Here is a 24,552-nt window from a genome sequence, read left to right as displayed (position 1 = left end):
TCCACAGTAAACTGCTTTCCCAAAATACACAGGGACATTCTTTCACATATCCTTTTTTCCTTTATATATATATATATATATGTATATATATGTGTGTGTGTGTGTGTGTATATGTATATATAAACTTGACACACAAGCTTTTCCATATCCAGTTAGTCAAAGTGAATAAGCTGAATGTATGAAGCATGTTTTTCTGGTGAGACTGCTGCAGCGCAGGGACAGATAAGAAAGACCTCCAGACTAAAGAGGCAATTACAGAGCTGTCATTATGCATGTCTGCTTTCCAAAAGCCCTTATCCGCCGCAAAGGAGACAAAAACAATGCCTTCTGTTTGACTTGGCACCCGGTGTGTCACATTTATCAGATGTCTGGGCAGTGTGTGAGTCGAGGAGGGAGCTGGTGTTCTTAGGAAGGATGAAAGAAAGTGGTAAAGACGTGTAATGCTGCTCACATGGTCCTGAGGGGTGGCCACACCGATTGTCAACATAATTGAGCGCTAGTGAAGCTGTATTTTGTGGGGAACGGTGGTGTTTTTGAATATTTCCAGATGAGTTCTGGTCTGTCTGTCCATTCATATTGTCTGGCCTCCTAGTGGTCATCGGGCACACCTGGACTGGTTCTGTCACAGTGGACCACAGGAAGTGCCATGAGAACCAGTCAAGCAGAGCAAGAGGGGACAATGTACCCGCCGTCCACTCCACAGGTCTTTCTTTGACTATCCATTCATTTGCTGTTTCCGATTTTATTGCAAACACAGTGGTGTTTGTTGCACTCACTTCCTCTGGCCTGGCTCCCCTTCACACTGTCACACCTCTGCACACAAGCCTTGGCAAAGAACCAGTCAGAACAGTGCAGCAAAACAAGCTTTTGTGTATTTACCAGCAGCTACCAGCACCAATATACAGGTATGTCTATCTTTGGAAAGGCAGGTTCTCCTTAGTTTCTCTAAACTGATAGACTGGACATTGTATCATTCATTCAGATGCTAATCGAAGGGAGGCGAAGGGAGCGTGATGACAGTGATGGCGGCTCCGTCTCGGTGTTGAACCGATGAACCGGTGTTGGCGACTTGACAGCGGTGTTACTGAACTCGCCACTTTGTACGCACTGGCTAATGTCACGATTGGAAACACTCTGTGCTCTGCCCACTGACTTGCTCACACCTTGATATTTAAAGGTCTAAACTGCACAAATGACCCCGCAGGCATCCTGCCGACACACCAGAACATTCAGAGCGAAAGTGAACTGGTGCATGTGAATGAGACAAACAGCCTATTTTGGGGCATTTCCTTTTACAGCAGACATGTTGCAGACCTCTCTTTAATTCCAAGATGACATTTAGAGCGTAAGAAACAGGAAAGTGCGCTAATGACATGGATGCATCATAAACTCCAGCTTGTGGCTTTCTGCTGACTCGAACTCTGGTAGTTAGGACCACAGGATGACGATGACGGCAAGAGGGGAATCTTGAAAACGATGGCAGAATGACAGACTAAGAAGTTTAGTGGGCATTTCATTGCCTTCATTAAACCAACGGCATGGAAATCCACAGGAAGAAAAAAAAACCCTCTAGCATGAGAACGTTGACAAGGCAGTTCTGGGGAGATTTTTCCAACTCATGTGCTCCGTCTACTGCACTTACAAACACGTGGGTGTGTTTAGCTGCAATAGACCTCCAATAAAGAGTGAAGCCTGCAGGGCTCCCTAAGTCCCGGCGCTTCATGCTGCCGTTACCATCCCAAAAAAAGTTATTGGCAGTGTCTCATTATGGAGATAATTGTTCACAAACACAGCATCGTGTTGAAGGAGAGGACGCCGTGATGGGTTGCAGCGAGTGCCTCCCTCACACCCCGTTTTAATGATGTGGCTACCATTACCCAGAATGCAGTGTGGTCCTGCCCAGCCGGCGGTGCAGAGGCGGGCTTCTGTGATGTGGTGGCAGCGGGCACCGTTCCTGCACTCGCACATCTGGCCACACTCGAGACCGTAAAAGCAATCTGGGCAAACTGTGGGCCAAGCTGAAACATCCGACCGGTTCGAACTGGCAGCGTCACAAAAGAGGAGAGGAAAAACTTCTCTTGATTTGCTTCCCCACTCCTCCTACTTTCTCTCTCTGTTCAGCCACCAAGAAAATATGGAGCTGTTCATTTGCAGTGTCTGCGTTCATTAGGCGAACTTACGTCCCACATGTGTGGAGGTCCGGGGACCACATCAAAGTTTGCTACGCCGCTCACTTTTGGGGGTAGAAGAAGCACAGAGGGCCGGTAATAAGGGCACCTGCTGCGTCCGCAGGCCCCGCCGATACTCGACAAAACAAAAGCAGGTTACCGTGCCCACGCCCCACTTGAGTTCACAGCGTCTCCACTGACGTACAGAACCGTCCGATAGAGGCCACTTGAGCAGCTGGGTAGAGAGTAGAAGTGCACCGAGAGGCAACTGACCAAGAGGTCTTGTCACTCTGGAGCCTCCTGAGGCTGCAGGACAAATAAAGTGAGCAGTGGGAGCAAGCGTTTCGCTCTACAGGTGAGGGGTGACCAGGCAGCCAACGTTCAGCCTGTTGCCTAAACCTGTTGCTGAAGCTTTTGTTTCCAGCTGTGCTGACCGACTGGTCAGCTTGAAAAAAGTTTGGTTAAACAGCCCTAGTATTTCTTTTTTGGACGGAATTCCCTTGGGACTATGTTACAGAACCACCTGAAAAGGGTACCCCTAGGAACTATGTCCAATGAGGGGTTGACACCTCACTCCGTGCGTCACCACGCTCCAGCGGATTGCAAACATATTTTCACTCCTGTGGCGCCACCTATTGGTCATCCGTCTTTTTCCCTCCAAGGATGAACGCACAAGTTTTCATTTCAGTCAAACATGTTGCCTTCTATTCGGCATTCTAACAGGCACTGAACTGCCCAACACGATTGGGGAGACGTCATGCCACCATATGCTTGATGCCATTTTCGCGACCCTCAGTCAAGCTCGTGACTTATGATCACCCTGAGCCTTTTAGCAGGTCAGGCGGGGACATTTGATTCACTTGAAAAGCCGACTCCTGCGCCTTCAATTGAGTGAGTGTTGCCGGTGCAGGAACCAAAACAGCCGCGGGATGATGACATTCTAATGAGCCAGAGAGACTTCAAATGAAGGATTGAATGGAACCTCCGACAACACGCCAAGCGTTTATATCCGCAAGAGACAATGTTTGGAATCGGTGCGTCTGTTCTACTTCCTGTTTTGACGCACAACCGTATCGTGATTGGCTGACAGGTATTTCATGATGAGAAGGTGGCAGTGCAGTTCACGCTGCACAAGGCAGTTCATGTTGAAGACCAAATGTCGACAAACTCTTCAATCACGACGTCACGATAATGACCTCCAAACGACCTTCATTGTGTCATAATGTCATTCCAATAGTGGTTCATACGTTTCGTCTAGTGCCCCTCCCACACACGGTGCGCTGTAGGTGCTGAGGGGAATTCATGTGTTTGTGCTCTAGTCGCAGCAGAAACAGAAGTCTAGCAGCTGAAGCTTTTACCACACAGAGAAAATATTTGACCTGTCGCCGCATTTGACCATTGCATGATATGTCAAGAGAAACTAACTGTCTTCAGCCATGCGTTAGTGGAGCCAGGAAAAACGTTGGAATCGCGCGACACGCCATCACCCCGTTAGATAAGTGGCGGAAGCATGGAAGGCAAACCTTTAAAAACTCATCCCAGCGCCTCAGGGTTTTTGCCTCAACGGCCACTTTTTTTGGACTTACAGCAGCTCAACTATGTATTAAAAGGGGAGCCAGGTTCCCAAGAAAAGCCAGAAAAGGAGTGCAAGAGAAACATAACTTGGGGGTTTATGTGTTTGAAATGTGAGGGTCATCTGGGTTGACCTGATGATACACTCATCTGCTGCTGCTGTTGCTCTTCTTTCTCAAGCCCTGGGCCCTTAAACTGGGCTCCTCAGTAGTTCTGGGCGAGTTCCCACGCTGACAGCATGACGACGTCTTCACCAGGCTCTGTAGTGGTTTACTGCGATGTTATTAAAAGGCTGGCTCACTGTGGACGCTGTCATTTGAAGCCAGCTGTACGCTTGCTCTGTGGTAGTGCTGCTGCAGAGCTCCGCTTTTATTGTCTTCTGTTTATTACAACTTAGGCAATTACTGTCCTCATGGCAACCCAAAACTTGTTTTTTCCTTTCTTTTGAGTAGATTGAGTAGATAGTTCCATAACTCTTCTTCCTGACAGACAGACAGACAGACGGACAGATGGGAGGGCAGTGTGCCCTATCATCAGTCTGTTGTTAATACTCTCTGATTCACTTTCAGTATCACAACTTGATTGATTTATTTTTTTTGAATCATTTTCTGTTTGGAACGGCTCTAATCATCTAATAAGTTCATGACACAACATGTATTTATCACCTTTTGGTGATAGTTGTAGAACATTTCAGCATGTTTTTTCAGGCTTTGCGAGGGGTATTGTTGATCATTGATAAGTAAGGCAAGAGAACAGACGTACATATTTAAGTTCTCGTCTTAGACTTCAACTTCAGAGGAACCAATCAACCGAGAGTGAACTTGACTTCTCCGTCTGGTTCTTGCTTTATAGGTGGCACTTCAGTCCAGATCAGCACTCACATGCTGCATCACGGCTGAGCCACTGCATCTCCAGACTAAATGAGCTCTTTAAGACAGAAGGATTACTTCCAGATCCCTGCTTGTGTAAGAACCACTGCCGTCAGCCCATAAAGCAGGTCCAGGGACCACACAGCCGGCCGGAGCAGGCCACAGAAACACAGAGCCTCCTGCTGCGCTTCAAGCTCTGTGCTCAAAACAATGGCGGTTAGTCAACAACACTGCCGTCCAAGGTGAGCGCACGGAAGCAAGCGCTCCGTCCTTCCATTGCTGTCCAGCGTCCTCTGGCGAGAGGTTTCGCACCAAAGGGTCAGGATGGATCCTGGCTGTGGCTTACTTCGAAGAGGGAAAGCATCTGCAGATGAAGCCAGGAGCCCGGCTTCATCTGCAGATGCTTTCCCTCTTCCTGCTCTGTGCTGAGGGAAGGGGCCCTCCCCCAGACAGAAACTGAACCCCTCTGTTTCAGGCGAAAGGGCCTCCAGAAAACAGAGTGATAGCCCCATTTCCAGCGTGCAGTCCAATCAGAATGAGGTCTGAGTCTGAAGGCCCGACTCTGTTATGGCTACAGACGTGAAGTTGAGTTCTAGAGTGACACGGCTGTGATTTACAATATTCCTCCGACGACCACGCTGGTTTCTGGGCCCGCTGCTACGCTTATGGTAAATCTTACGCTCTGCAATAACATCTTGAAGTCAAGAGACCATGATCAAGAACTCATCCGTATACAGTCCTCAAAACTGTCGCCGAATTCAGCTGAAGGATTTCTGACAAGCAGAATCCATCTTGGCCTCACGCGACAAATGTTCACTGAAGTAAAACGTCAACGTGTAATAACGATGTATTAAACTCGTTGTTGCTGTGGGAAAGATAGGTCTTTTAGCGCCATCTAGTGGTGAGCAGTTGAAATTGTCATATTAGATGAATTTCATTGATGTTTTTATTGATTATTTTATGGTTCTTAGGTTTTATATGTATTGGTCTATGACGATTTAAAAACAATAATATTAATAGTAATAATTAATATAACTAATTATCATAATTTCAATAGCAACGTTGTTAAACAAATTAATTGAATTATGAAAAAAAAGAATTCCGCAGTTTTGATTGCTATTAAGCCCAACGCTCTTATTAACGCTCGCTAACCCAAAACAGGGAAGAAAGCGCTTGAAGCGAGCTTTGCTCTTATTCAGTTTATTCACCAGGGGGCAGTGGTGCGCTGTTAAATCCACACAGAAATAATCATTTGACGATTCAAATGGTTTCCAACACCAATAAGCTACAACGTTATTATCAACCAAACAAAGGTTTGTTGTTGTGAGGATGGAGCTTGATGGCAGTGCTCATGTTAAATGTATCCTGGTGCTCAGATGTGATCACAACTTTTTACCCACCCAAGCGCTAAACATCCAGGTGATGGCAGACGTTTGACCTGACAAGTGGAACACCTGCCGAAACCAGGTGTGTTCATCACAATGGCCTCTCCTCCCACGCAAAGATTGTCCACTGAAAGACTGATCACACTTCCACACTTGCTGAGGGAGGGAGACAAATCCCACCAGAACCAAAGGTTGGAAAACCCGACGTGCTGTGTCTTGTGTTAATGTTCTGGCCCACGCGACCAAAACAATCCGCACACTGCAAACACACTTTTGAAATATCCTCCATCACTGTCCCGACCACACCGCGGTGCCACTCTTCAGAGACTCGTCGTTCAGATCGGTTGATTCTGCATCTTTTGCAAGTCACATTTTCCCAAGGATCAGATGGTGACATCTCTTCTACGTGTTTTTAACTGTCTGGGGCCAGTCTATTGAGGTCTGTGGAACCTGAAGCTGCTTTCTCAAATCCATATCAATTGTCCACTGGCGATGGCACAGTGGACAGTGTGGCTTCTTCGGCGATGTCATTGCTCACCCGCAGGAAAACAGTGATTATTTATGACTGTGTGACTGATTTGACAATCCTGACTGGAGCTTTGAAGTTATCAGTTATTAGAACGTAAATGACGCAAATAAAGCTTACGTTTCTCCAATTATCCCAGACGTTCATTTAAGTTCATTTGAAAAGTTTTTAAAAGTAGTATGAGGTTAGTAAAGTGACGGTTTCTCTCACCTGTAGCGCAGCGGTCACCATGGAAACCGGCAGGGCACTGCTTGCACACGCCAGTCCTTGGCTCACATGAGCCTCCACCAGGACAGTCGCAGAGATGTGAGCAGCCTTCCCCGAAGAAACCTGGCTCACATTCTGCACAGATGGACAGACAAAAACCTCTTTTTTTTTCCTCCTCTTGCTTGGATTGGCTCATCGGCTCGATAGCAGTTCAGTACAAATGAGGCCTTTGTCTTTTAAACCACAAAAAAGTGAGACGTAAAGTGAGTTGAAATAGTTGCAAGTTATTAACAACTTAATTACAAGGTATCTTCTCAGTGCGTTTTTGCCATCAGTTTCTTGGTACATTTGAGACCACAGAAAGTGTAATGCTCTTCCAAACAGAGGAGTATTTCACTAGCATCAAATGACTTCCTTGGAATGTGGAATAGCCATAGCTGTGTTAACCAAACAATCCCATCTACCTTTCTCACACTGGGGCCCCTGGTATCCCGGCTTACAGACGCAGATCCCCGTCTTAGGGTCACATCCAGTGGAATGTTCATGTGCACAATGGCATTCTTGGGAGCAGCCCACGCCGTGAGTCCACCTGGGACACGCTGGGAAGCGGAACAGCTCAGTTGCAAAAGCGACAATAAAACACTGCTTCGTATGAGTCAATCAACATGCATATGCAGTGAATGCTGATCAAGCTGCGACTGAGCTTGGTTTGGGTCAAAGGTTTCTAGCTCCGCTATAGTTCAATGGCACTTTTGTTTTGACATCGAGATGATGCAACAATGACGAAACTCCCACCGTGCTTATTACTATTCAAGAAAACCGTTTCAGTGATGAGTCTCAAGTCTCCGTCTGCAAGCAAAATACCTCTCAAACAAAGGAATGGGTTTCAAACAAAGATTCAGGACGTGTTGACGCTGAGCGCCTAAACTGGTGTTCTGGGTAACTGCAGCGGGGCGAGCGGCCAGTGGCACAGTTCCTCCGCATCACTGCCACCTGCTGTCAGATGGTAGAAAGGCACCAAGTGATATCAAGAAACTAAGTGGATGGCAATCAAACTGAGTAAATCGTGATCAAATTCTGTGCGAATGCTTTGTGTGCTTTTCTTGCTGTCGCTCCAGTGACCTTCTCATACATCACCAACAGTCCATAGCTTCTTTTACTTGGATTTGAGCCCCATCATGAAGTGATTTCTTGACCTTTTCAAGCGATTATCTTGCATTTACATGGCAACAAGAACAGGGGGCGGGGCACCATGTCACCATTGTCATGCGCCAGGTTCTGTGAAGGCTTCTGCCTCCGATGCAAAGACAGGTTTCACTTGCCGCAGCTCATTCCCGTCTGCGGTCAAGGCTGCAGGTGACGTGGTGACTTGCATGACAGAGGCACAAATGCCAGGGTGGATCAGGACATGTGAATATGATGAATCTTGAGGTGTCATTTAACTGTCAAACACTGCGTATAGCAACACAATATTGCGTGTATTTGGTTTATCATTGATGAGTAGTCTCTTTGTCTGAAACTTGTAGTTTGACCGTGTGTTAGTGGCCTGCTGACGTACATCTGAGACTGAGCCTCTATAAATATTTATGAAATGTCCCAATACCGTCCCAACTCAGCAACAACAGCCCACTCCACCCTGTACTCCATGACACTGGCTGTGGAGTGTGAGGTGCAGCTGGAGCTCTCTGGTTACACCCTCTCCACCCTCCCAACGTCCCGCTGCACCACGGAGCAGGCAGCTGTGTGATACAGACAACATTCTTGCACTTTTCACTGGGCTCTTCCCCGAGCAGACTTCTTGCGAGGACGATGTCGTTTCGCAGGCTCAGGAAGGACTCTAAAAGGCTGGAGGATGTGATCGCAGTGACAGAAGAGCTGAAGAATCTTTACTACAAGAGGCTGCTGCCGATAGAGAAACGCTCCTCCTTCCATCTGTTCCACTCTCCCAGCTATGAGGATGCAGACTTTGATAACAAGCCCATGGTGCTGGTGATGGGTCAGTACTCCACTGGGAAGACCACTTTCATCAGGTAGGCCGGACCACATGACTGCGGGTCGTTGCATGTTCACGCGTGTGAATCTGCTTCCAGGTATCTGATTGAGCAAGATTTCCCAGGCAGCAGAGTGGGACCAGAACCGACCACAGACTGCTTCACTGCCCTCATGTACGGAGAGGCAGAGGGAATGGTGCCAGGGAATGCCCTCACAATGGATCCAAAGAAGCCCTTCCGCAACCTTGACCCTTTTGGAAACACCTTTCTCAACAGGTGATGAGAGCAGAGCCCCAATTAAGATTGATCCAACGAGCATTGTTCTAAATGACTCTGTAGGATTTGGATCGAATCAATAGCTGAATTCATGAAGATCTATGATCCACAAATGAGCGTCACAAACGACTCGTATATCAAACGCAGCATGACTTTCAAGGGCTGCATTATGAGAGATCAGAAATTGTGAGTTTTGAAGATCCTGCGGTTTGTTGGAAAATTCAAAGCAGATTGGCTGCAGCGCTTTGTTGAACGCAGCAGCTTCAAAACAGAGCATAGTTGAGGCATGAGATCACCCTTGTGACATCACGATAACTCATTGGTATTATAGCATGAATTCATAATGCACCCGAGTCACACATTCTGACCTCGTGATGACGTGCCGTGCCACAAACAAGACTGATCCAAAGATGTTTGTCCATTAGGTTCCAGTGTGTTCAGATCCCAAATCCAGTTCTGGAGAGCATCAGCATTATTGACACCCCAGGGATCTTGACTGCGGCTAAGAAGAAACTCAGTCGAGGTGAGAGCTTGGCTCAAAGTTTTGAGCATCTTTACACCCGAATGGCAAACACAGGGTTACATTTGTCTGAAACCACTGAATCTGAATTCTTGCATCAGAAACAGATGGAAGTCATTAGGAAGCGAGTTTGGATGAGACACAGCGCAGCACTTGGTTTGCTTTATTAATCTGTGGGAGTGACGAGAACATAGCCAAGCCTGCAGGCCGGGTTACACGCTCCGGCCCGGATGAGCCAAATTCTTGATGAAACCCGCTTGTTGTCTTTTCGTAGGGTACGACTTCCCAGCAGTGCTGCGCTGGTTCGCGGAGCGCGTCGACCGGATAATCCTGCTCTTTGACGCGCACAAACTCGAGTTCTCTGATGAGCTCACCCGGGCCTTCGGCGCCCTCTACGGCCATGAAGACAAGCTGCGAGTGGTTCTGAACAAAGCTGACAGCGTGGATTCCCAAGAGCTCATGAGAGTGTACGGTGCCCTCATGTGGTCACTGGGGAAAGTCTTTCGAACACCAGAGATCTTCCGAGTTTACATCGGATCCTTCTGGTCCGAGCAAAGGCTGAAGTCTGACCACATCCAGCTGATAGAGCTGGAGGAGGAAGATCTTCTGGCTGACATCAGGAACCTCCCGCACAACGCCGCCTTAAGACGACTAAACGATCTGGTGAAAAGGGCTCGCTTGGTCCGGGTGAGATTCCCCAGCACAATCCATCCATGTGAGAGTTTATGAACTCAGCCTTGTGTTTCACTGCAGGCCCACGCACACATTATCAGCTATCTCAAGCAGGAGATGCCAACACTTTTTTGCAAGGAGAGCAAAAAGCAGGACCTGATCTACCAACTTCCTGTGATTTTCAGCAAGATCCAGCAGCAGCAGCAAATTCCGGCTGGTGACTTCCCAGACTGCACCAAGATGCAGGTGAATATTTCAGAAATGATATCGTGCTGATCCAAAGGCATGCTGAGGCCAAACCCCCCCACGAAATGTTTGTCTTCCCTTTTCTTTCTTTCCAGGAGCGTCTTCTTCGGCAAAACTTCTCAAAATTCAAGACACTCAAACCAAATCTAATGGCCTCCCTGGACAGGTTGCTGAGCACCGACATCTCAAACCTCGTGCCCCTACTGCAACGACAAGAGATCCGGAAGAAGCCTCTTCCAGGCGTCTTGGACGGGGAATTTTTGGGAACGTTCCGACGTGACTGCTTCAGCAGACACCCCTTCAAGGAAGGCCCCAAAGGTGACCAGAGCGAGAGGGATTTCAAAGAATGGGTGGTAGAAAAGTACAAACCCAAGTACGATGAGATTTTTTACAACCTCGGTCCCAATGAGGGCAAACTGAGCGGCTCCAAGGTCAAGAAGTGGATGACAACAACGCTCCTGCCAAACTCCGTGCTGGCTCACATCTGGAGGTTGTCAGATGTGGATGAGGACGGTATGCTGGACAACGAGGAGTTCGCTTTAGCCGTCCATTTAGTCGAGGGGAAACTCGAGGGTCACCGGCTCCCACGTGAGCTGCCCAGTCACTTGGTCCCACCGTCCAAACGGCTCAGTAAGGCCAGTGAAGACAGCTAAAGATCCAGGACGTTTACTTGTACAGACACCCAGCAGGGAAACAGAAGGACATTCCACCGTATCATTCACACACTACATTGTCAGAGGAGTTCACTCAGCGGCCAAAGGATGGGAATGAGGTGTTCCAATCACTGCTGAGGACACAAGCGCTGGCACTTTCTACTGAGCTCAGTGAATTCAAGCAGGCGTCTGTGCCAGTCATTCTGGGAGTGACACTGACTCACTTCCAAAGTGGTGGGCCATGTGAACTAGACCGAGCGGGTTCAGCAGACGATCAGGGTCCTAGTGCACGGAGCTTCTAGACTCGTGCCAACTAACAACTGTGGTCTTTCAGTCAACTGAAACAGGAGGCTTATGAATACGAGGGGCAAAACTACATTCATGAACTACATGATCTGAGTCACTTCAATGCTATAATGCATTGAGCACCACCTCCATCATTCGTAAAATCCAAGTGCCAACGAGGAAATGGTTATATTGCAGTCTGTACTCACCTAGGTGGCAGCGTAGGCCGTAGAGTCCAGGCGAGCACAGACAGGCTCCATACAGACGATGACATGGGCTCTTGTTGGGACAGTTACACCTCCGAGTGCACAGCTTCCCAAAAAAGCCTCTTGGGCAACCTGAGCACAGCAAGACGCATGGATACTGTGGATTAGGGTTTTCACTCAATGAAAATGTGGCTCGTGCAATTCAACATGTCGTCCCACAATGAACCTTTGCTCGTGATTCATGTTTTTACCTAAAATTATTATATATTTTGTGGAATAATCTTTTTTTCATGACCTTTATTGTGCAGTAATGTATGTGTTATTCAAATATTTACACTTTTTTGCATCACGTTGTATCTTTGTGACACTTTTTTTCTTCAAAAAACAGATGCATGAGATGACCCCTCCACGTTATGTTTTGGGGGGCCACAAGGAAGGTGATCAAAAAATCTCTTGACTTGTAAATGTGATGGCCTCCTGCACCTAGATGCTAACATAGCAACAATAAGTGGAGAAGCTAAATGTGTGTGTGAAAAGCTCTGTGTGTGTGATAATGCAATTCAATGACAAATATAACTTTGTGCTATGAGATGAAAGCAGTGTTGTTATGTGCTATGAGTCACAGCGCTTCTCTTACATCTGCACAATAAGGTGCTTCAGACAATTGCGCCTTTGGAGACCAAATCTTCTCCATGGGTCTCAATCTACTGACTTTGATTTGAATTTGTGTGTCTGTCCTCATTCATCTGTAAAATATTCCATCGTCTCCAACACCACATCTGGCTGACTGTGCTGCGGGAATGTGGATTAATTAGTGTACACAAACCGTCCTCGCAGAGCAGCCCCTGCACCCCGGGTGGGCACACACACTTCCCGGTCACGGGGTCACACGTGCCCCCATTCTGACAGCCACAGAGGCTGTTACAGGCCGGCCCAAAAGTTCCCTGCGGACAAGCTGGAGAAGGAAAGAAACAAAGAAATGTCCCGGGTTAAGAGCCTTGACATATTACCTGCTCTCCAGGGATAACGGAGGAGGAGGTAATGATCTCATAGCAGAGTGTTTAACAGCTTCAGCTCCCATCATTCTGTGTTTGCTCGGGGCAAGGGCCCACAGACTGCCTGAATCTCTCTGACCTTGTTTGCAGAATCAAAGAGAAATCTGCAGCCGATCGAAATGACACGACCGGACGTCCCTGTGCTGAGTTTCAGAGCAAGATGATCAACAATTCAACTTCACATCATCAGCTTTTAACAATTCTGCACAGATCTCCGGAACAAAAAAAAAAAAAAAAAAAAAAGCCTCCTCCTCAGGAGCAAACATGCGGCTCGACCCCTCGTGATCACCAGCCCAAGACAGGGTTCAGAGCAGAGCTGCACATTCACCAGCAGATAGAAGCGATGGAGCTCTGCTTTGTGACCCACCCGTGGCCGTCGCTGGCCGCAGGCTGGGGGACCTGGCTTTGCTCCAGTAGCAGACAGGAGCAGATAAACAAGCACGCACAAGAGCCGACAGGTTTTTCATGAACGGCCTGTGATCAGTCTCATCGCTCTTTCAACCAGCCACACAGGTGAAACACAAAGCTTTGGGGTTCAGACAGCGAGGGACCAGGGATGACTTCAGTTAGGGACAACACCTACTGCAACATAGCACCTAAGAATGCACTGTATATAGACAAATTGGACAGTCTGAGGATATTCCTTCATTGTTATCTTTAAGAAAATGAAGAATAAGGACATTGATTCATTCATAAGAATGAAGGGCAAATGCTGAGAGAAGACTGGGCATAAAAGGTGACTTCTTTCATCATTAGCAGCACAAGAAATAATTTCAACAAACGCAAGCAGAGTGGGAAAATATGAGATGACTGAAGAGGAAACTTCCTGATGCAGAGAGCTGCACGAGGCCCTACATCCGACTAATGTGACCACCATTCAGCAGAGGTCCAACCCTCCACAGAGCAGACCTTACATACAGCATTTCCTCGAGCGGCTGAAGTTGAACTGGACTCACTCTCATTGCAGGCGGTCCCTGTCCAGCCGGCCGAACATTCACAACGATCCCTGTCTTCTCTACAGGCTCCGTTCACACAGTCTTCACAGGTAAAACGGCAGTCAGGTCCGAACGAGCCTTCAAGACAAACTGAGAGCAAACATGGAGGATATCAACAGGTGAGTTTGATTTCTAACTCCAACATGAGCCACAGACCTATTTGGCTGTCCAGTCGGAGTTCTCCTCTGCGCTCCCTCTGACTCTCTGCTTCATCATCCTCCACCGAGTCCGATGCCGAGTTCAAGGCTGCTGTATAGTGCAGCAGCTGAGGAACCCCACGGTAGAGCAGGTCTGGTAACCTGTGGACCCCTGGTCTATCCTCCTGCTCTTCCTCACCATCGGCGCCATCCTTTTCACTGCCATACAGAGCTATGCAGAAACAAAAATCTGGCTGGGTTTTATTACCATTAGCATGAATCCTATCCACCAGTAGGAGGCAGTACAAGACTCCCTTTGTAAGGAACTCCATGCTGGACCATCTGCTAGATCATTTGTTAGACATGCTGTGATGTTGAAAAGTGACTGGTCATGTTTCAGCAATATGCAGGTAACTCTCTACCTTGAAACACCTTAACTGCACTTACAGACGCAGGAGTGCTGGTCCTCGTCCAAGCGGAAGCCAAGTCGACAGAAACACTCGTATGTTCCCCGGGTCTTGGCACAGTAGTGCTCACAGCCTGACGTCTGGGCCAGACATTCATCAATCTCTGATACACAAAGAACACACAGCACAGTCAGCAATAGCATGGAACACACCATAGCATTCGCTGCTAACCCGGCAAAGATTCAGCCAGTATTGCATTTATGTATTCATTTTTAAACAATGAGCTTTAATTTTAGTTGTATAGGTTTTTTTTTTTATTTCTTCTTAATAACATTAAAAACATTTTTCATTACATTTTCTTTTTTGATTTGCATTTTATTTCTTTTTTTTTAATAATGGGCTATTTTATTTGTGTAGATTTTCATTTTCTAAATAATAAACAACAGGTTAAAACATAGTTTTCATTACATTTTCTTTTTAGTGTTTGTATTTTATTTCTTTTATTTTGTGAGTCAAACAGTGTTGCTTCTGACCCCCCTACCAGAAGCTCAAAAGTTTGACAGCTTGTGGCAGCAGAAAACCTAACTTAGAGTAATAGAGAGTTATATTTCACGTGGACACAGTTTTGATCTTGGATGGATCCGTTTCAGGAACATTAAGGAGAAGACATGGCTATTTAAAAGGTGAGTACAGTATTTAGGAAGTCACACCAATTAAACATACAGGGTTGAGTTAAGAGGAAAAAAACCCACATTTGCTTGGGTGAGCCCTGAATGCATTTGCGTTCATGTCACCCGACAGCTCATGTATTTGCCAGCTCTCTCACCATCACAGCCACAACCATCTGGGTTCAGTCTGTGTCCGACTCTGCATTCACACTCGTAGCCTCCAGGATAGTTCCTGCAGAAGTGACTGCAGCAGGACTCACCACTGTGGCACTCATCACTGTCTAGAGAGGGAGGAAACCACAGCTGTCTTAGGGCGGAGGTTACCTGCAAGTAAGCAGAGAGGTCGGTGACAGACCTACACAAGTCTTCCTGTCTTTGTCCAGCTGATAGCCTTGGTTGCAAGAACAGACAGGTCCGTTTGTGGTGTGCTCGCAGTGATGAGAACAGCCACCGTTGTTCCTCTCACAGCTGTTGACAATCTCCATCTCGATGCCTGCAGTGATGCGCAGCAAACCACAGACATGGAGCATCATTTGAGCAGAAAAACAAGGTTCACGAATCCAGAGTTGCTGTTTTTTCCTGTCTTTCATCAAGTCCTGAACAAGTGGGAGGAACTGTTTCTTTTTAGATGACGAACCCTTATTTACTCACGGTAACATTGTTTTCCATCTGCACCGAGTTCGAAGCCGGGATGACAGACACAGTGGAAGGACCCCAACACGTTGACACATCCATGGGAACATTCGGCTTCCCCTGAGGTGCACTCATCGACGTCTGTGAGCAGCAACAGAGCACATTTTCAAATCCAACACATGCGGTAGCGTTTCAGCAACTGCACCCGGTCGTCTCCCGGGCTGCTTATTTCTTCACCATTGATTGTGCTTTACTTTGAGCGGAAGCTGAAGTTTCAAGTTGTATCAGTGGTGTCAAACTCATTATGTGGGGGGCAGTAACATTAAACAGTTCCAGTAGTGTGCAGAGCACAATTTGTCAGAATTGAAGGGACTAAAATGCTAAGTGTGGTTATTGTCTAAACATACCCAAAAATATGATCAGATTCCCTAACGGCCATCATATTCCCTTCCATCATCCAAGTCATACCCCATGCTCTGAATATTTATTTTCTGTCTGCCCAAATGGTCAACTATGAGCCAAAAAGCGCGCACTGGCGCACACATTACGTGTGTCAGACTCATGGCCTGGCGACCAAATCCAAGCTGCCAAGTGATGGGTACTGTATGTGCAGCTTTCAATATATGCCTGTAGCGCTGACTTTTTCTTGTATGTCTTTGTCTGGGATGGATGTGCTTCGCGGAGCAAAAGGCCCCTCATGTTGGCGGCATCAATGGCAAACCATGGAGATGCTTTGTGCTGGGGTAACTACGTACTACTTGCTGCCTTTGGCCCCTTGCATGATTGAGTGTGACATGCCTGGATTAAGGTCTTCTGCATGCCACGACTGAGTGACCTTGCGTGTGATAGGGCTTCACGGTGGGGTACAACAACATCAGGGCTTGAGTGAGATCCACGGCATCGAATTGAAATGTTTGTTAATGGAGCTCCACTCACCCTCACAGTTGCTGAAGTCTGGTGCCAAACTGAAACCAGGACCACAGCTGCAGCGGACCTGCCCTTCGTCAGAGTGACACAACTGGCTACAGCCGCCGTTCATCTCGACACAAGGGTCTCTCACTGACACACACACAGTGCAAAGGGTTCAGAGGCGTCTGTTATGTTCAAATGAAGGAAACCAACCCCACCCTGTCCCATTATTGCTCTCATGATGACCAGTGTTGGAAACGTGCGGGACTCACCTTCACAGCGTCTGCCGTCTCTCTTCAGCTGGTAGTTCTCTCGACACTGGCATTTGTAGTGATTGGTGCCCATGTCGACACACTTGTGCTCACATCCACCATTTAGAACAGAGCAGGAGTTGACGGCTGTCGACAGAAGCCACACGGGTGAATCACATGACTTTCATGTTTACATTCTCATTATCGGTTCGTTCATCCTGTTACAGATAGTTAGAGCCCACGCTTCCATTGGATAATGACTAAAATAATGATCTTTTTTTTCCAAACTGTAACAATCCAGATTGTCTCTCTTTTTTCATAGATTTATCAAACACACACAGCGTGAAAAAAACAAATGGCGTGTGTGAAAGCTCTCTTGGACCAGCGACCGTACCCCAGACTGCTCATCATCCTCACCTCACATCCTGATTTCACGACCTGTCACAGATGCAAATCAACCTTCAGCCTCCTCAGGGGCCGTCAAACACTCATTTAAAGCCACACACTGGCTGCTGAGCAGAAAAACAGCTCTGGAATTCATGTGTTCACCATCCAGTTTGACAAAAAGCAACACAGAAATATTCAAAAAGCAAGACTCTGTAGTTCCTAATTTCTCCTTACTGTGTTTACGATGAACAGAGAGAAGAACAGCACACTGCAATTGAGACGGAGCTCATGAAAATGCAGAATCACCTACTCCACGAATGGACTGCCAGGCTTTGTGAGGGAAGAGAAAGCAGATGCTTGCAGATGTGAAGCTCAGTGTCAATTCATAAATAAAGCAGACGAATGATTTGGGATCAAAAGCGGTTGCCCACCTCTTCAGTCGCATTATTGAGGAAATGCATTCTGGGTAATGGGACATGATGAATCTGGAATCATTTCCTGTGCTTACCAATGCAGGTTCGTCCATCTGTGTGCAAGCGGAAGCCTTCGCTGCACGCGCAGTAGTAGGAGCCTCGAGTGTTGATGCAGGTTTGCTGACAGCCTCCATTCACCTCCTGACATTCATCAACATCTACAAGACATGCAGGTATGTACAGTCACTCAATCTCATCTCAAATATTCTTGACTTAGAGTAAAGAAAATGCATTGTCATTGTCATCCAGCCTCTGCTGCAACGCTCATGGGACACGGAAACGGAGGAAGAACTGCTTCAGGATCCTTCCATCCACAGAGCTCCCCAACTTCACTCCATCAGGACAAACAACCGAGCCGACACAAAGGTTTACCCCTCCACTGCTCAGCTCCCCCAGTGTAGCTGCCAGAGAAAAACAACCTCTCGCTGTAGTCGCTCGATTTCCTTTCTTTCTCTTTGCCTTCACGCATACACAGTCTCGGCCTTTTTTCATTGTAAAATGTTGAGCTTCTTGTTCATCAACCAAAGTGTGCTCACAGCGTTTAGATGTTTCAGCTGCATATTGATATAACGAGTCATATTTCAATATTTATTCTTTTATTTTCAGGGTAAACATCATCAGGATCTTCTAAAATAACTGCATATTGAGTATAAAATATTCTTTATTGATTATCTAAAGTACAATTATGAAACTATAAATCATGAAGAAAGACTAAAAAGTAAATAATTTCTTTAATGGCAGTTAGGTGAAGCTTTGAGCAGCAGGTGGCGTGGTGTGTGAAGGAGCAGACGTGTCAGAGGTCAAGGGTCATGGGGTCTGAATGGAGTCATGTGACATGAGACAGTGCCGCTGTGTTCACATCGAAGCAGTCAAGAAATCAACAGGTGGAACTCAAATTGACGGGAACAGAAGAGAACCAATGTCAGTCACGTCTAGGTTTCTCCTGAATTATAAATAACCCCAAACTCTCTCTGCTCTCCCCATGAACGTGACCACACACACACAAAGCATCCTATGAAAGAAAATGATGGTTCCTTCTCAGTGACAATAACTGTCTTTGAGGCGAGAGGCCAGGGGCACTTGTTCACACCTGGAGGTCGACACGAACAAATGGACTATAATGGCAGTTAGGCCGTCAGGACTCAGGCTCACAAAAGAAGTTATTTGTAACCAAGTTATTTGCTGACTAAGTTGCCCGTTTGAGTCTTTACAACCTCAGGTCTAGACGGTTAACCTTCGTAGGTCACACTTCTTCTATGGTTTCTTATGTTAACGTTTTCTAATCGCTGAACTTGGCTTCTCAGTGCAGACTGAATGGATGAAAGATGAGGAATACATGTAAAGTTTCAAAGCACAAATGATCTGTCAATGATCTATGACTGTATTCAGTGTTGCTGAACCCATACATGAGCCTAGTTAAGCTGATCATTTTTCTTCACCATCTTACCATGGCACGACCTTCCGTCTGCTCCTAGTCGACTGCCCTCGGGACATCTGCAGAAGAAGCTTCCGATGGTGTTGCAGCAGGAGCCGTCGCAGCCGCCTTCTCCCTCTTCACATTCATTTACATCTGACACGGAAGGGAGAGACCACATGTTTACTCCTGTTAAACTGGACAACAAAAAACAACAAATCTGAATGAAGAGACTGATCAGTGCACCTGTTCGCTCTGACGGAGTTTCACTGACATTATTCAGTCGGGAGGTCATTTTTGTAGCTTACATTTTGTGACTATAGCATCATAAAACAAGGAAAAAAATCAGAAAAAGTGTAATTATGCCATGGTGTTATACACCTTAAAATGTGTTTCATTACATAATATATATCATTTCATTTTTCTAGCAAGTTTCTCAGTATAATCATACGCATACACAAATACATAGCACTTTTCACAACATTAATTTGTTTATTCTGACGGACACGAAATATGAACTAGATTAAAACCAATATTCAAACCAAAAGACGTCATCCGAGGAAGTCAAGGCCTCAAACTTGAGCATGTTCCTCTTCAATTTACTCAGGTTGCAGACTAAATAACTGAACATTCTCATCTTTTATCTGTCCCACTTCATTTCCTCCTCTCACCCTAAAATGATCCCCTGTATTCATCGACATTCCTTTGCCTGTAGACCTGTAGGTTTTGGAGTTGAATTTAGAAAAATAAAAGAAGTCTGAAGGAAATGTCGCTTTCAAGACAATGTTTGGCAGATGGCTCATGGTGAGTGAGAGCATACGACAAACGGAGCCTTCATAGTGAAGCCGAATAAGACACAAGTGCCTCCATCCGTAATAGGCAAGGAAGTGCAGCCACCCATTAGGGTTCGTAATTACACAATACCAGCACTGTAATGCCTTTACTCCTTGCCGGTTGTTTGGAAGAACGAAGCTGAAACATGGATTGCTAAATATCATGTATAGTATATTTTTCCCCAACATTATCGAACTTGAAAACTGCCTCGATATAAGGGCAGACTTCCCGCTGTGTGGAGAATATTCTCTACGTTGTTTGTTAGTAGGTTGCTATAGCGACTGCTCATGTGTTTGGCAAAGGTGTGTCCATATTTGAAGGCAATATAATAAATGACATCTACTTCTTTCAAACCATTCTAACCAAACAACTGCAGTAAAACACTGGAAATGACCGCTGTTGACTGCACGCCCTCAGAAACAAAGGATGGGTCGCCACATTTATCTCAACAGGCAACACCCACACTTGGTTTCCGAGGTCAAGCACATCTGTCCCAAGTTGCACAAACAAGCATCGCATGTTTTGATAGCGAACGAAGGCATTCACAGGCAAGAGTCACCACCAAAGTCCCTCACTGATCCCTCAAATTCAGAGCTCGGTGGTTGAAAAACAGTGTGAGATTTCATTGCAATGGTCGTTCAAATCCAGTGATTGTGGAGCAGACAGTACCAACTTGTGAGCTCAGCAAATGAGGACACTTTTTCACAAAGGACTCATGAAACCAGTCAGTAGCTGTAGATATCTGATTGTTATGTATAAAAGCAGTCAGACCTTTGATCAGGACGTTGTTCAAAAGAGCAGTCAAAATGGGTTTCCTTCCGGAAGGATGGGAACAGGATGGGAAGTGAATGTGGTTTGTGCATTTCGTAAAGATGACGCCTGTTTTTCTCCTTTGGAGCTTCCACAGCTTCATCCAACTGGGTGGTTACAACAAGAAAGACGAGGCGGAAAGATTCAATCCCCCCTCTTGTCTTGGAATGATTCTCCTTTCCACGGGGAAAAAAAGTCCAAAATGAATGACCAAATGAATCCTGGTCATCAGATAGACCTGTGACCAGGCTACGGTTTAGGAGACAAGAAAAGGAATGAAGCGTGCAGAGACCTCCAATGCCATCTGGTTTAGCCTCTCCCATTACAGTGCTGTACCAGGCTGATGAACCAAACATGAGTGTGTCAAGCTGAAGAAGGAACACAATTTTATGGCATCTGAAATGACAAGCGCTGCAATCCGTCACGGCACGACATGTTGGTGCGTAGATCAATGACTTCAGCAGAACATCCTCGCAAACATCAGAATGGTCTTCAGAAGACTTGAAGTGGTCCATTCCAAGTGCAACGTTCACATGCATTCCAGAGTTGGAAACAGTGTTGATTTTTTTCCTCCGTGTTGAGATGACTATTCCATCAGACTACAGGGAGAACATTCAGCTGTTGAAAGGCTCGAGCTCATTTCCAATTCCTGTTCATCACATTACATTTTAAAGGCACGACTTGTCCCCCCCTGGAGAAGACCTCCTTAGTCCAAATTCCTCGGGGAAACGTCAGCACATTTGGAAACGCTGGCTTCCCTGGTCAGCTCACCTTGTGGTTAACATATCTAGTCATTGTGATTTAAATCACTGCGGAAACGGAGCAGGAACTCCTTGATCATGTTTCATATTCCCACATTTCTTCATTCACAAACGGGCACCGGAATGCAGAGCAGTCATGAGGAACTAATAAAAGAATATGTGCTGTGATAGATGTCTAAAAGTGGAGCAGTGATGAGTGTGAAAGGACAAGGGCGCTTTTTTTTACTGGCCAAACCATCAACAAGAATACACCAAAGCAACAATGGAAACATTTCTAATGAATAAACTCTGAACATGATCTCGTGCGTAAAACGTAGCTCTATGTACCTGCATATTACTTAAACCTGCTGATTAATTTCCAGAACACAGTGTACGATTTGCTGACACAACCTGCACAATGGAGGGGACAAAACTAATGTCTACCACTCACCAACCTTCTGAACTTGAAGATTTCAAAGTCTTATGCAACTGAGAGTTGAGCTGAGAGCTGGAGCTGTTGCCGTGTGTCAGGGGTGTAAACCCCACGAGTGCGTAATCCAGCAGACACTTAGAAACCTAGCCATTCATTAGGACCAAACAGCAACATTCATCAGTGGTGGCGTCATAAATATGAGGGAAATTGAGCGAAAAAAGAAAAAAAAAACAGTAATGAATGAATCAATACGCTCTCTGCTGGCAACAGATTCCCAGAGCGCACACAATGTCTTCAGCAGTGTGGTCACCCTAATCAAAGACAAAGAAATGCACGTCAACCAACAGTCCATCTTCTCTATCACATGAACACTGACTCCACAGTGTGGCACCCCAATGGTGGCGGCAGCGGCGGCGGCGCATCTGTCTGTCCTTATGTGAATCCAGCCAAGTTTGGTGTCAGAGTAAGCTAAGCAACGTTTTTATTCATGCCGAAGAAAGAAAAAAATCCTAGCCTTGCTGGGCCCGTCTGCCTTCGAGGGGGCCACAAGGTTAAAGCTCAATTTGAAGGCATAATTAGGTGTAAGTTTGGTTCAGAGTCCTGGATAAGTTTAGCCCTGTGTTTTGGATTGTTGGGGTTAGAGTGAGAGGCAGGGGACAGAATGATGTCAAAGATGGGGCAATGGGCAGGAAATGGAGTCAAGAAATGGCAGCCGTTTTCTGCGTGAATGCTAAAGGAGATCCTCTTCATTCTGCAACAAATGCATCATCCATCAGGCAGTGAGGGTCAATTCAAATGCAAAGGAATGGTGATATACCTCCTAAATAATAGGCTCAATCATTTCAGCTGATTTTATGTTTAAATATAAATATTTAAATTGATCCATAAGATTGTCACTCATATTTTGCTTTTCCCATATAGGCACTTTCTGTAGTATAATGTGTATGAAATTACAATGAAAACAAATGAACTAAGCTGTGTTTTTTCCATCTTATGTCAGTACAGTTGGAGCTGCTGATCTGAATAAGCAACAGAACAGAGCTAATTCTACTGAAGTAACACACAGTGGTTGTATCCTCTCCTTATTTTAACCCCACACTCCCTTAAATCCACGCTGCGCTGAAGCGGTATACAGTACAGCAACCGTTGTCACGGACTGAAAAGGACAAATGTCCCATAAGGCAAGTATTTGTGAAGAGTTCCAAGTTACAGGTCAGTTTTATTTTTACATTTAATACGTTATCTAGAGAATGCTTGTCACGAGTGCCGATAAAGCACAAAAGTAGCCAAATCCACGGGGTCAGGAGAAACAGTGAGGCCTCTGTTTTATCAAAAAACAAAACTCCTATCAAGTCAGGTCAGTGGCAATAAAGTTTGGGGATTCATTGTTGTTCAGTGGGCCACCCTTCGCAGCTCAACACTGTAGTTGTTTCCATGAACTTGTGAAGCACTTAAAAATCTTTTCCAAAAAGGATCTTATAAAGACAACAACAAAGGTAAACCGTATGAAGTCATAACAACACACATAAATCCTAAAAGTGGTAAACTACTTAATAGAGAAGGTTCTTTGTTCATGTTGGCCAAGCTCTTCAGTCCTGTGAAGATAAAGGGGAATGGTTCTAGCAGAAGTTTGGCTCAGACAGACTGCAGGATGTTATTCAATTGTGCGAAGACTATCAGAGGCTATTGCTCCAAGAAAATAGCAGAGCTGCCTTTTCCTCATTTGCTTGCATCGTGAAGAGATCTGCCCCAAATGCCAGTCACATGACAGCAATTTCACTGTGTATCCATGAGACTGAGATGTGACAGACTGTACAGAGGTTGGAATCGTCTGTTGAGATGAGACTGGTTCGTTTCTGGAATCATATGTATCATAAGTGCAATTTATTCATTTTCTTTGGTTTTGCCAGATCACTTGGTGTTTCCACAATCACAAGAAAAGGCTGGCATCCTCCCGTCCAATGCAGTACATACACTGTAGCTGCAATAGAATGCTGCTGAGGACCAACATGGATGGGACAGGAAAACCTGAAAGTGCTCACTGGACCATTTCTCTTTGTAATTTACTGTCATGCACTGGAATCTTGCTCTTGCCAAAGCTGATGCTGCGCTTATGTTTGATACTTTGGTGTCTTCATTTTTCTCTCCAGTTTGGCAAGAGTCTGCTCCAAGGCATCGTCCTAGTTGGACATGCGTCCTCAGCATGCGCTCGCCTAATCTTCATGGTCCGTCAGCCAAAATTCTGAACAGAAAGCTGCAGCCTCATAAATCTAGACCTTTGACGGAACATCCTTTATTTTGCCACTCGTCTTCTTGAACTGATTGTTGTTGTTTTTTCATCTGACAGAGGCTTGATTCTTCCATGTCAGCTCGAACACCTACAGTTCAGATCACGTTTCAGTCCTGCATCTGTTGCTAACCTATGGAAATCATTCAACGTTCAAGAAGATGAAGCACTAGCTTGTTGGCCCCCTGTCTTTTAAGGGCGTAGCTCCTGAAACAATCAACAGTAATTGAATATTTCAACGACAAGAACAACTCTTCGATCTATGTCACCATCATAAAGGTTCAAATCCAACAAAAGCTACTAGTTCGTGACCACAAACAAGCCTTGCATTATATTTAGTGCTACAACTGTAATAACCATCAGTCATTTTTGGCAGCCATGATGCGGGGATCAATGGAAACATGTGGTTCTTTCCCTCTGCTGCAACTGGTTTATGTGCAGTGAGGAATGACAGTATGTGTGATTAAGGACTGCATGGTTTCTGTCCTCGCATCTGAGAAGATACAACTGCTGAGAGTTGTTTGGAGCAGGTCCAGGTCATTT

At 45.9% G+C, this 24,552-nt stretch overlaps 2 protein-coding genes across 4 annotated transcripts in view; one reads left to right on the top strand and one right to left on the bottom strand.

The window, feature by feature from the left end:
* megf6 (multiple EGF like domains 6) overlaps nt 1-24,552 on the bottom strand; it is a 34,512-nt gene that overhangs the window by 5,424 nt on the left and 4,536 nt on the right. For all 3 annotated transcript variants that reach the window (XM_053873048.1, XM_053873049.1, XM_053873047.1), the window contains 14 exons: nt 18,939-19,061; nt 17,527-17,649; nt 16,653-16,778; nt 16,408-16,530; nt 15,490-15,612; nt 15,194-15,331; nt 14,997-15,119; nt 14,211-14,333; nt 13,783-13,995; nt 13,588-13,716; nt 12,403-12,531; nt 11,580-11,708; nt 7,192-7,326; nt 6,731-6,862 (listed from right to left, as the gene is read on the bottom strand). In XM_053873048.1, the coding sequence (XP_053729023.1) occupies nt 6,731-6,862; nt 7,192-7,326; nt 11,580-11,708; nt 12,403-12,531; nt 13,588-13,716; nt 13,783-13,995; nt 14,211-14,333; nt 14,997-15,119; nt 15,194-15,331; nt 15,490-15,612; nt 16,408-16,530; nt 16,653-16,778; nt 17,527-17,649; nt 18,939-19,061 (1,869 nt within the window). The remainder of the gene's footprint in view (nt 1-6,730; nt 6,863-7,191; nt 7,327-11,579; nt 11,709-12,402; nt 12,532-13,587; nt 13,717-13,782; nt 13,996-14,210; nt 14,334-14,996; nt 15,120-15,193; nt 15,332-15,489; nt 15,613-16,407; nt 16,531-16,652; nt 16,779-17,526; nt 17,650-18,938; nt 19,062-24,552) is intronic.
* LOC128763833 (EH domain-containing protein 2-like) lies at nt 8,537-12,109 on the top strand. Its single transcript, XM_053873050.1, has 6 exons — nt 8,537-8,757; nt 8,818-8,994; nt 9,420-9,517; nt 9,789-10,201; nt 10,268-10,432; nt 10,528-12,109. Exons 1-6 carry the CDS (start codon nt 8,537-8,539, stop codon nt 11,083-11,085), a joined length of 1,632 nt encoding a protein of 543 aa, XP_053729025.1. The 3' UTR covers nt 11,086-12,109.

This window comes from Synchiropus splendidus, chromosome 8 (assembly GCF_027744825.2).
Source record: "Synchiropus splendidus isolate RoL2022-P1 chromosome 8, RoL_Sspl_1.0, whole genome shotgun sequence".
Taxonomy (NCBI): domain Eukaryota; kingdom Metazoa; phylum Chordata; class Actinopteri; order Syngnathiformes; family Callionymidae; genus Synchiropus; species Synchiropus splendidus.
Note: the sequence above shows the minus strand (reverse complement) of the source record. Positions and strands in the feature narration are given on the sequence as shown.